Genomic DNA, 12,880 nt, shown 5'->3' on the forward strand with positions numbered 1-12,880 from the left:
CAGTACTTTGTGTCAACTACTTAATCATTAAACTCCCCTTACAACTGTAAATGTTAAATCACTTTATATCAATACACAAGCAACTGTCTGATTATACGTTACATGTCATCATACATGCTCTGTGTTCTTTGGCCTGATCTCCTTAGTCCTTATTTTATCCCTTTAACTTGAAGGCAGATCTTCTTAAACCCACTTGACATATTAAAGCCACACAACAATATGTACAGTTCACAATATAACACACTCTGAATATCAGGTCTTAAATTAAGTACTCAAATGTGTCCACATATGCCCCAAATCTTGCCTTTTTTGTCTCCCATGTAGGGCTTCCAAAGAGGGCCCAAGTTTCAGCACAGAGTGCCCCCGCCCCACATGCAGAATAAACCTTTGAGAGAACACAAAATAATAAGGTAAATTCATCAAAAGAAACAGACACAAGAGAGCCAATGATGGCACTGTGTCAACAACAACAAGCATGGGATGAACGGTAAGATTAAAGTTGTTCATCAGTATTGTTTTGAAATAATTTATTTGCTTAATCCTGTGTGCATTATGCCTTTTATTGATACATCCATCCACTCCTTTTGTAATATCAGCATGATAAAATGTGTCAAATTAAAATTGCATATATTTTCCCCTTTAGTGTCCAATTGATTGCATATTCAAGTATACTCTACTTGGTACTTTGTAAAAGTCAAGATACTTATTCAGATGCTTACATTGTTGTTTCACATGCATAAAGCCTGATATGAATGCATTCATAATATTCCTTAATTAAATGTGGATGTTATAGCAGCTTACATACTGATAATAAATGTGTTGTGATGCCGGCACAAATTAAGCAAGATTCATATGTTCAGCTCTCAGGGACTTGTCACTGCTAAAGCTGCATTCAACACAAGAATAGATTCTCATGCTCGCTTTAACTACGGATGTCTGACCTGAACTCATCATTTCATCTCCTAGGCTACTATTGATGCAGTCTTGTTTTGCTGCACACACTAAATATCCTCTCCTATGGAAGACCTTTGGACCTGGTCCCAGCTGCTTTCCTTTTTTACACTGGCAATGGCCTGGTTCTGTCATTCAATAATATTACCTACCATTGTTATGCCGATGTCACTCAACCTAACCTTTCATTTCCCTCTGGCAATACACAGTCCGGAGCATTCATTTGTGGTTGCCTGCCCGCCACCTCAGGCTCAGCCTTGACAAGAGTGAACCTCTTTCCAGGCTGTTTCTGCTTCCTGCAAGATCTTTCATTCATCACGAACAACACTATAGTGACCCCTGGTGCCTGTCAGCAATTCCACTGCAATTGCTGACAACTAGCTGTCATTCATCAAACTTTCACAACTACAACTTACCTGTATGCATTTTTCCTTCACTTTAGCAAAAGATGATTGTTTGGGATTCATATGAGCTTCTTTGTCAAGGCCTTGACTAATAAACCCCCTTTGGGCTTAATATCATATCATGGCCAATATATCAGTTGAACAGTTTATGAACAAAATTAATAAAAAGTAAGTCATTTTATGTCCACTATATATAAACATAAAAAACTCAAACTCATATTTCTTTGATGTTACTTTCTTAATTGCAGACATATTATGCATGATGGCTCCCCCTTTGAGAAACTGTTGCTTACGCCAAATGAACTGCCCTTGAGAAGACATGTAATACAGCGCTGCAAGGTTTGGAATTAGCTGAGATAGGAGATGAACCTTCACACAGAAGGCCTTGACGCAGAATTGACTCCCGGATCCAAAACTTAATTTTTAACAAGAGTGCTAAACATTATGTTCTTTATGTTCCCCACGTATTCTTGCATTTTTCCATGTGTTTTTTAAGGATCATGTTCCATTTAGTCTCTGCTACCAGCATGGCTTTAACCTTATTCTTTTTCTCACATCGCCTGAGGGCAAAAAGTAAGTGGAGGATTCTATCAGTCCAAACCCCAACGCTGCAAAAGGCTTTCAACTCCACCAATTGAACTCACAGGCAGTGGAGCTGTCAAGCTAAGCTGCTGAGCCATGTGAAGGACCAGTGAGGGGGAAGGAAAATGCAGACGCCATTACTGTCTGTTTATGCCAACAGAAGAGGAAAAAAGGCTAAAAAAAATAGGGTCATTGAGCAGTACAGAGAGAATTGTGCTGTGATGTAAACAAAGAGAGACCAAGGCCAGGAAGGCTATCATCTAAACCTAAATCAGGTGCAGTTATTTCTGCCTGCATTGCTTTGGTCATTTGAAGGTTGGCACTGGAGACGCACCAATTTCTAGTACATACGTGCCTTTTCCTAAAATACAACCAAAAACTAGCCATTAACTTTAGGTTTGGAGGACTGTTACCTAACTTCCGATACAATGCATACTATGGTGTTTAAAACCACGGCCAAATATTGGACATTTATTTGACAAGTGATTGCTTTCTGCCGCCAAGCAGTGTTGTGCTGAATTTGAAGTGTTTACGGAGCACTTCATGGCACAGGAAGAGACTGAAAGAAGTGATTTCTCCAGTTAGGTGATAGTATAACTGTAACAACCACCAATGTGGCTGACATTTCAGGATTTGGGATTTGCAATTGAAGAAAAGTCCAACACAGACCTCCTGATGAAGATATTCTTGTTCTCGGCAGTCTCACTGCTCTAAACGTACCCAGGGTTCTAACACCAATTCTATTGGTTCCCCACCCACTGCTCTCTCTGCTCATGCGGAGCCAGGAACATCTCACCCCACAAATCATCCCATTCCGGTGCTCTCTGCCAGACCCAACTGTTAGTACTCAACAGGCACTGTAAGTACATCAAACCTAATGGCTTTTCTCCAACAGTCCTCTATCTCCACACTTGTCACTAAAACCATAAAAGCTGCACTGCTTAATGTACTGTGAGCAGGGGCGCCGCCCACGGAATTTGGGTGTCATGAAAAGATATCACATCGAGCGCCGCCACCACCGGCCACGCCAACCCAGCGCAATAACTGCGAACACAGCTCCGGAACCCCGTCAACTCGTGAAAGCTTAAACAAATTCTGCTTTAGCGGGTTTTTAACTCAGCAGTGGAGTTCAATCATTTTTGTACGTTATCTGTGACGGCAACGTGTTAAAATATATAACCATGTGCCGACATCACGCAACATGCACTTGGGCCTTGCACTAGGCAGCGACTGATTATGAGGTATAAATAGCTTGATTAACGCCTGCATTGATTTAATTAGGCTAAGAAAAGAAAAATGTAAAATTAAATTGGAAAGTTTACACAAGTATAAGCTTCTGACTCTTACCTCTCTAAGCCAAGATAATGGCCTTAAGCAAAGTATAGAAAATAGGAAATTAAATGTATCTGCCAAACTTTGAGGTTGTCGCATTCTGTGAATCAGACCTGGACACAGCATTTGCAAACATCCCTATGGACTAAGGTAACTGGTTGATTTCCAACACACCCAGACTTCTACTTGGAATATTTGTGGGACATCCTTTGTATTTATTTTCTTTCTCCTGACCTTTCTTTTTTAGAGCCCAGTATTTCTGTTTCAGATGCTGAGCCAAGACCAGCACTCTTCCCTCCAATTGAATTTCTTGGACCCAAAGGTAGAGCTAAAACAAAGACAGTTTAAGTACATTAACTCAGATTGTTAAAGGGGGTGTATGTTGAGCTCATGTTGTGGTAAGGAAGGCGGTGAGAACTGGGCTGGCATTTGGGAAATAGCCTCATCACAAGCAGGTAATGGACCTGAAAGCACAGGTAAAACAAAACGCTTAGGCAGCATCCAGACAAACACTTAAATACTGAACTAGAGCTTAGTTGGACCCCCCGGGTAACACCGTGGTTAACTGAAGGATCCGGCGAGGAGTGGAGGGCTGACGTATGCTGCCGGAGCTTGATGAGTGGATGATTCACAGGTGTGCAGGTGGGTTGATTGAAGGAGTGCGACGCCACTACAAAGCACTCACAGACACAGAGAGGACAAAAGGGGGGCCGATAGGGAACACAACACTAGAAATGAGGGAGAGGCACAACCAGAGCATGACAGTCACACTGTGGCACCAGGGAACCCAAACAATCAGGGGCAGGTATTAGACTTACTTGTACCTTGGGGCTTTGCAAGTCTCAAAAGTGAAGAGAATTCCATTGCAATATTTGTAATTATTGGAACCCAATCTTTGTCACCAACACACCTCTCTCTCTCTCTCTCTCCCTCTATATATATATATATTGTAAAGAGCAAATGGATTTTTAAGATAAGCCTACATTCAATTCCAAGGTTTGAGTTAAGAATTCTGTTTGAAGACTCAAAAATAGATTTGTAATAGAACAAATTATTGTTTTTCCATATTTTTTTAGTTTGGGGATTCAAATTTGTCTTTTTGCCTCCGGCCATCTAGGAAAACAAGGCCTGTTAAGAGACTGTGTCCAGACTGCCTTCTGACTCTGCAGGAAAGCAGATGGTTTTTAATCATGCCCTACTCTCAGCTTCATGCCCCCGAGCTAGCCAGCCACACAAATGCATACACATACATGCAATTTTCTTATCTCTTCCTCTTTTATATTTCTCTCTGTTGCGATTGCCTGATTCATAACTTTCTTGCCTAATCGGGGTCTTGTATAAAACAGTTGACAGATAAAAGTCATAAGGTCATGATCTGGTGGTCACAGAAAAGGTCTTACTCTGATAGATAAACTACAACAAACATCTTAACTGGAGTTGAAGATCCAGCAACCCAGGAAGGACAAAGCCAGCAGCACATCCAGCACATCGGCAAGCACAGTGCTGGTACTGCCTGCGGCAACAACATGCTTTCATGTATTCAACATAAGAAAGAGAATAAATGAGGAACCGATAGAGACTAGGATTTTTTTTCACATATTCTTTGTGATGTTATCAAAGTAACCTGTTATATAATTGAACACTGCCAACACGCTAACTATCCGGCTAGCTATACCTGCATTATGCTAAACTAAATTAGCACAATTAGCTTATCAAATATTGTTTTCAGCTACAGCACAGTTAAGCACTGCTTAATTGTGGCTGAGGCCATGGACCAAACTGATATCGTCCTTATCAAGTTTTGTCAGTGTTGGCTGGTCCATGGAGGGCAATGGGGCGTGGACCCACCTTGAGCCCCCCCCCCCTAAAAAGAATTATAATTTTAGTCAATATGTGTCTATTTGTGTTTTTGAAACATGGAATATTTCCAATAATATTTGTAAATCAAGATATCTGCGCAAAATATATGCTTTTTCTGCACATCATGTCTCAGCTGGACTCGGGCGTCCCCAGGCGGCGGGTCTAAGAAGCAGTTAGCCAATCACTGATTAAAGTTAATGAGCGACATATCATTACAGAGTCCTAAAATACATTCAGTTTTGGGCATTGCCCTATGCTGCGCTCTCGTCAGGACGAGTCTCGTGACGCGCCGTTTAACAACATAACAAGAGCGACCACCGGCCGTATCAAAGACCTGACCCGAACGAGGGAAGAACTTTGCTAGATAAACTAGAGGTAAAACAGCTGGACCAGATTAGCCTGACCTCACAATCAGAAAACGGGCCAGCGTGAAAGACTTCTACTGGGCTAACGGCGTATATATACGCGCACCGCAGGCTTGACAGTGTCTGGAAGTAGAGGCTGGTTGACCGCAGCGATAAACTCTTTCACATGGCCGTGTTAAAGTTAACATCGCTACACTGGACTGCTGTGGGGACACACAACCAGGACGTGGATGAAAACAGGGCCATTTTATCCAAAATAATTCATTGTGTGAAAATCTATGAGGATTTTGAGTTGGTCTTTCCTCAACACATTGATTGGGTGTTTCCCCAACAAACTAGGTTCATAGGTGCATCAGTTCCTTCTATATAATGTATTTATTATATGATATTTAAATTGGATGTTTATAATAGTTATTATATCGTAGTTATATCATATTCTGAATATTTTTTGGTATATTGTTATATCATTAATATACTGAATTGTTTGAAGGTTATTATGTTAAACTGTTGGATAAAATGTTAAATATTTAACTACAAAGTAATAATGCGTGTTTGATACCCTTTTCATACTGGGATGTTAACTGAAACTGATTGGCTGGCCCTACCCAAAAAAAAATCCACCAGTTTTGTCATTGACGGTCTTAAGACTAAAATCTGCATGAGCGTTATCTGTCCCTATCCTGTACATGCATTTTCCTATAAGCAGTATAACATATTAGAATACATTTTGGAGCTTTCGCGCACTACTCTTTGATATAACTTCAGTCTCTCTCAGACTGCAGTTACACTGAGCATCGTGAGTGAATCTCAAATGCTGGCTGACGTGAGCTTGTGATGCGTGGGTTCATGTGGAGCTGTCGCTGACTTGAGAAGATGACGAAATGTGCATCACGTGGACCCATATGGGAAGCCTTTACAAGTGCCATATAATGAAACACCATCTTCAGCTGACTGAGGATGTCAGTCAGGTGAAAAAGATTTCTCAGAACCACCATGTAGTTTTGGCAGGATGCAATTGTATGTCATCACTGCTGCTTCTATCGCCTTACATCTGCTAAATCCATGGATACAGCCTGTGTATTCTTGTTCACAGCTGTGAATTGTGTAAAGAAACTCTCGGCAAGTGAGAGAAAATGCTTGCTCCAGATACATGCATTCGAAATAATAATCTACAGAATAATTTTTGACTTTCAAGTTGTTGCTTTTCTTTTTTGAATAAAAGGCTGATGTACTGTATACTATCTATTGTCTAACCACCAGGACAGTGAGCTAACTTGTCTTTCAGTTCATATTATTAGTACGGAACTTAAACACAGTCTCAGTGTTGGGATGGCAAGTGAGTACAGTTACAGCCCAGGCGGAATGTAACCAGAAGCACTCTGGACACCAAGGACAGTATCAGGTAGCCGTAGAAATTCAATTGGAATATAGCTTTGGAAATATAATCCCTCAAATACCCTTGCTCACTCACTCATTTACACACAGAACGTTGCTCCTGCCCAGTTAGTTTGCCAAACGCTGTCCCAGACGATAGGGGGCTCCCGCGCCGATCCTAATATGCACAAACCCATCAACAGGGCTGCTGCAAAAGGAGATTTCAAAATGTTCTTGAAGTGACTTCTTTCCCATTTTAAAAATCTTCAACAAATGTTTCTATTAATTATGATATCTGAGTGGGGTGACATTTAAACCTATGAGTACATGCTGCTCGTTCACTCGAGAGCAATAGGTTTATTTAGGATTTAAATAAAGGATATAAAAGAGAGATCATTCTTTGACAAAATACGTTTCAATCCTTTCTGTCTGAGGGGGGTGATAGTGATCATGTCATTGATGTAGTCCTGTTAGTCTGCAAAAAATGTTATCCCAAAAAGCCCTTACTGAAAAAAAGAGGAATTGGGACTGCACCTTGTTTTGTTTACCATCACGACCATTACAGTTTCTCCGGTGCCTCTTTGAATGTATTTTTTTAATACATTTCACCCGTGAAGAGACTGAAAACAGAGGTCACTAGTAACATCTAGATGTGAGACTAGATGTTATACATACAAATACATTTTGCACGTGATTCCAATGACCTTTAGATACGGATATACGGAGATAACGGTGGTCCACCTCTTCATGCAGCATTTAATTGATGCCCTAAAAAGAGCCATCAGAAACTGATATTAACTTCTTCAACGGCGCAGAGGGGAAAGTCTGTTTCACTTGTGTGCATGGTGCTTATTTGTCAGTTGAAAATACACGTGGATTTTATTTTGATTCCCATCCAATACAGATACATGTTCAATCTTAGCTTTTATTTGTTGCAAGTTTAGATATGAATGCAGGTAAAGTTGCTGCCATATGTTCACCATGCCAAGATATGAATAATTAATGTCACATCTCCCTCACAGTTAAATTAATCAGACTTGATTCAGTATGCTTTGCCACCCAGGACTTGCATATAGATTTACACATTGTCAAAGCACAGCATAGTGACAAATATGAAAAGACATTCTCCAAATACACAAGCACACAAATGCAATAGGAATATGTAACTGCTGAAATTAGTTATGTGGCTTGGTTGTCAGGTCGCCACCCTCAGGAGGCGTCGGTGTGTTGGCACCAACCAGCACTCGAGGGGGCCGGACGTCAGCACGGAGGTGAGAGCAGGGCCCAGCTGCGTCTCATCCACAATCACCCACCTGTTGCTGCCTTCCAATCAGGGGAGGTATTTAGGAGCGGCCCCGAAGCCTCTTCCCCGCCGGATTGTTAGTCTTGTTTGTGAGTCAGACCGACAACTCAGGTCGAAGAACAGCAAGAAGTCAGAGGCCGCTGTTCTAAAACTAACCAGTGTCCTGTCTTCCTCTTTTCACCCAGGCACCTGAACGGGCCGCATGGCCCACGCACCTCCCCGGGAATTCCGCTCACTGTTTTTCCCCCACCTCTGGAATCCGGGACCGCCGTCACCACCCCGTCACCTCCTAGTCCGGTGCCTCCTTTTCACGAATAAAATACATGGTGACTAACAAATCTGCGTTTGGGTCTTTTTCAGTGGAGGCAATACGTGACAGAACAATCCGGCCAAAGACATGGACCCAGCAGATCTACAATCTGTCCGCGGGGCCGTCACCAATCAAGGAGCCCTGCTAGATCAACACAGCCTAGCACTTCAGGAGATCATGAAGGGACTACAGGAGCTCTCAACCAGTGTCGCCGGGATACAACACCGACTCAGCGCCCCGGTTGGTCCTCCGGCTCCGGCTCCAGATCCTGCTCAAACACCGCCAGTGCCAGTCCCTCCCTACCATCGGGAGCCACAGGTTCCTACCCCGGAGAGGTACGATGGCGACCTCGGCAGCTGTCGAGCCTTCCTACTACAATGTGGGTTGGTCTTCGACCAACAACCAACTTCATTCGCCACGGACGGGTCAAAGATTGCTTTTGTGATTGGACTGCTACGTGGAAAAGCCTTAGAGTGGGCCTCAGCGGTATGGGAGACACAGAGTAATGTGGCAAGTACCTACCCAATGTTCACCTCAGAGATGCGTAAATTATTTGACCACCCAGTGCGTGGTAGAGACGCATCCAAGAGACTACACGCGCTGCGGCAAGGTACCCGAGGCGTCGCAGACTACGCCATTGAGTTCCGGACGCTAGCCGTTGAAAGCGGATGGAACGATGAGGCCTTAGAATCTGTTTTTTATAACGGATTAAGTAGCCAGATCAAGGACGAATTGGTTTCATACCCTGAACCAGAGACTTTAGAGGATCTGGTTCAATTGGCGATTCGGGTAGATAACCGATGCCGGGAGCGACAGAGAGAAAGGAGGCGCAGCGAGTCACCCCTCCCCCGAAGGGTAGCAACCTCATATTCTGTTGGAGGGGGACCTCCCAGGTACAACGCCAGATCACCAGCGGGGACCAACAATGAAGAGAGGCCCGAGCATGAGCCCATGCAACTAGGCCGATATCACCTTGACGAAGAGGAGCGGCGGCGCCGGTTTGACAACAACAGCTGTCTTTTCTGCGGGCTACAAGGACACTACCGTTCCTCCTGTCCTCGGCGCTCATCAAACAGGAGGGCTCGCTAGATGTGGAGAGAATACTAGCGAGCCAAGTACCCATATCTCCCAACCCCCGGCCCAGAGCACCACTGCACGCCACGCTCTCAACAAAAGGTCAGTCTTTTCGATTTCAAGTTTTAATCGATTCTGGGGCAGACGACAGTTTTATTGATGCTGATGTGGTGAGACAACTGGGCCTCAACACCACTCCTCTGGAGGGGGCTGTTGAGGCTGCTACTCTTGACGGCAGGCTGCTGGCCAGGATCACCAGCCGAACCGAGCCCGTTAAGCTATTTATTTCAGGTAACCACCAGGAAGAGATCAGCCTGTTAATTATTTCCTCCCCTAAGATTCCGATCGTTCTAGGACTTACGTGGTTGGTTAAACACAATCCGGTAATCGACTGGCCAGAGGCTAGGATAACCAACTGGAGTAAGTTTTGTCATGCTCATTGCCTGCGGTCTGCAAGTCCGAGACTAGAGAACAGCCAGGGATCCACCCAATGCGCGGCTGACCTATCCCTCGTCCCCACTGACTACCATGACCTGGGGGAGGTTTTCAGTAAGAATCGGGCCTCATCACTTCCACCTCACCGCCCGTACGACTGCGCGATTGAATTAAAGTCTGGTTCCACGTTCCCCAGTAGTCGTCTGTACAGCATCTCTAAACCGGAACGGGTAGCCATGGAGAAATACATTAAGGAGTCGCTCGCCGCCGAGCTCATCCGTCCCTCTTCGTCTCCATTGGGAGCAGGTTTTTTTTTTGTCCCCAAGAAGGACGGTTCCCTCCGGCCATGTATTGACTATCGCGGTTTAAACGAGATAACCATCAAGAATAAGTATCCGTTACCACTCATGAACGAGGCCTTTGATGCACTTCAAGGGTCCACAATCTTCACTAAGTTAGACTTGCGTAATGCATACCACTTGGTGAGAATTCGTAAGGGAGACGAGTGGTTGACAGGATTTAACACACCGTTGGGGCATTTTGAATATCAAGTCATGCCGTTTGGATTGACTAATGCCCCAGCGGTATTTCAGGGGCTGGTTAACGACGTGCTCAGAGACATGTTGGGACGTTTCGTATTTGTGTATCTTGATGACATCCTCATATTTTCTAGAGACCCCACCGAACACATTCAACATGTCCGCCTGGTGCTACAACGTCTCCTGGAGAACAAATTATATGCCAAAGCGGAGAAATGTGAATTTCATGCCGACACTGTTTCATTCCTGGGCTACGTCATTTCTGAGGGACAGGTGAGGATGGATCCAGCTAAGGTGGAGGCAGTACTTGGATGGCCTAGGCCCGACACGAGAAAGCAACTTCAGAGGTTCTTAGGGTTTGCTAACTTTTACCGACGGTTTATTCGGGATTACAGTAGTGTCGCCGCTCCCCTTACTGCACTTACCTCCTGTAGCAAACCCTACGTGTGGACCCCAGAAGCAGAGGGGGCGTTTGGGGAACTCAAGAGGCGGTTCACGTCTGCTCCCATCCTTGCCCAACCTGATCCGTGCCGGCAGTTTGTTGTCGAGGTGGATGCCTCTGACGTGGGGCTGGGAGCGGTGTTATCCCAACGCACCGCGACGGACGGTAAGCTCCACCCCTGTGCTTACTTGTCGCGTCGGTTGTCCCCGGCCGAGCGCAATTACGATGTGGGCAACCGTGAGCTACTGGCCGTCAAGGTCGCCCTAGAGGAATGGCGTCATTGGTTGGAGGGTGCGGAACTACCGTTTGTGGTTTGGACAGATCACAAGAATCTCGAGTACATCCGGTCAGCGAAACGCCTCAACTCACGTCAAGCCAGGTGGGCCCTGTTTTTTGGACGTTTTTCCTTCTCCCTGACTTACAGACCTGGATCACGTAACACCAAACCAGACGCCCTATCTAGAGTGTTTTCCAGAGAGGAGGAGGGGCGAGAGCCGGACACCATCGTCCCCAAACACTGCTTGGTCGGGGCAGCCCTGTGGAGAATAGAAGACGAGGTAACCTCTGCCCTCAGAGTCAACCCGGGGCCAGGTAATGGGCCTCCGGGCCGGCTATTTGTGCCAGATAATGTGAGAACTAATGTCCTGCAGTGGGCTCATGGCTCAAGGCTGACGTGCCATCCCGGAGTGGCTCGGACCATGGCATTTCTAAGGAGACGATTCTGGTGGCCAACCATGGCTGACGACACAAAGGGATACGTCGCAGCTTGCCAAGTGTGCGCACAAAATAAGGTATCTAATAGACCTAGCGTCGGATTTTTACGCCCCCTGCCCATACCACGACGCCCATGGTCTCATTTGGCACTGGACTTCGTGACCGGACTACCCCCGTCAGAAGGTAACACAGTTGTACTCACCGTGGTTGATCGTTTCAGCAAGTATGCCCATTTCGTTCCACTCCCCAAGCTCCCGTCAGCAAAGGAGACGGCCTCTATCCTTGTCAAGGAGGTGTTTCGCATACATGGGTTGCCTTGTGACCTGGTCTCGGACCGGGGGCCCCAATTTTCCTCGGCTGTCTGGAGAGCCTTCTGTAGGGCCATTGGGGCCACAGTCAGTCTGTGCTCGGGATACCATCCACAGACCAATGGTCAGGCAGAGAGAGCTAACCAGAAACTGGAGATATCTCTTCGATGTCTAGTGTCTGCTAATCCCGGGTCCTGGGCCTCCCAAATCTACTGGGCAGAATATGCGCACAACACCTTGCCCTCTTCCGCAACAGGTATGTCCCCTTTTCAATGTTTGTACGGCTATCAACCTCCCCTTTTCCCATCCCAGGAGAGAGACATCGCCGTGCCCTCCGTACACAGTCACATCCGTCGCTGTCACCGAACCTGGCATCGAGTCCGCGCGGCCTTGCTCCGCTCCTCTGAGCATTACCAACGGCATGCCAACCGCCACCGGACGGCCGCCCCGACCTACAAAGTAGGTGACAAGGTCTGGCTGTCCACTAAAGACCTTCCACTGAGGACGGAGTCTAGAAAACTGTCTCAGAGATTCATTGGCCCGTTCGTAATTGAAGGGGTCATCAACCCGGTTGCGGTCCGATTGAAGTTACCTAGGTCCCTTCGTGTTCACCCCACTTTCCACGTGTCCCGTCTTAAACCGGTCCTCCTCAGCCCCCTCCTGCCCCCTCCCCCGCGACCCCCCCCACCACGGATTATTGACGGTGCTCCGGCTTACACAGTGCGTAGGATTCTGGACTCCAGACGCCGGGGCCGGGGAACCCAATACCTAGTGGATTGGGAGGGTTTTGGTCCAGAGGAGCGGTGCTGGATTCCCCGCCGCCAGATCCTGGACGCCGTCATGGTGAGGGACTACCATCGCCGTCGGCCAGACAGGCCTGGTGGGGT

At 46.0% G+C, this 12,880-nt stretch overlaps 1 protein-coding gene across 1 annotated transcript; it reads left to right on the forward strand.

The window, feature by feature from the left end:
- The first annotated feature begins 449 nt into the window (after positions 1–449).
- On the forward strand, positions 450–11,713 carry LOC144385346 (uncharacterized). Its single transcript, XM_078085541.1, has 6 exons — positions 450–487; positions 983–1,283; positions 8,551–9,479; positions 10,013–10,097; positions 10,185–10,338; positions 11,622–11,713. Exons 1-6 carry the CDS (start codon positions 450–452, stop codon positions 11,711–11,713), a joined length of 1,599 nt encoding a protein of 532 aa, XP_077941667.1.
- The last annotated feature ends 1,167 nt before the right edge of the window (positions 11,714–12,880 follow it).

Source organism: Gasterosteus aculeatus, chromosome 12 (genome assembly GCF_964276395.1).
Source record: "Gasterosteus aculeatus chromosome 12, fGasAcu3.hap1.1, whole genome shotgun sequence".
NCBI lineage: Eukaryota > Metazoa > Chordata > Actinopteri > Perciformes > Gasterosteidae > Gasterosteus > Gasterosteus aculeatus.

Bases quoted from the DNA above. Each gene is read 5' to 3' on its own strand.
- LOC144385346 (XM_078085541.1), top strand. From the start codon at position 450: ATGGCACTGTGTCAACAACAACAAGCATGGGATGAACG. The intron at 9,480-10,012 runs GTTTGACAACAA...GCGGTCTGCAAG, and splicing joins GAAGAGGAGCGGCGGCGCCG to TCCGAGACTAGAGAACAGCC. The intron at 10,339-11,621 runs GTATTGACTATC...AATGTCCTGCAG, and splicing joins GGACGGTTCCCTCCGGCCAT to TGGGCTCATGGCTCAAGGCT.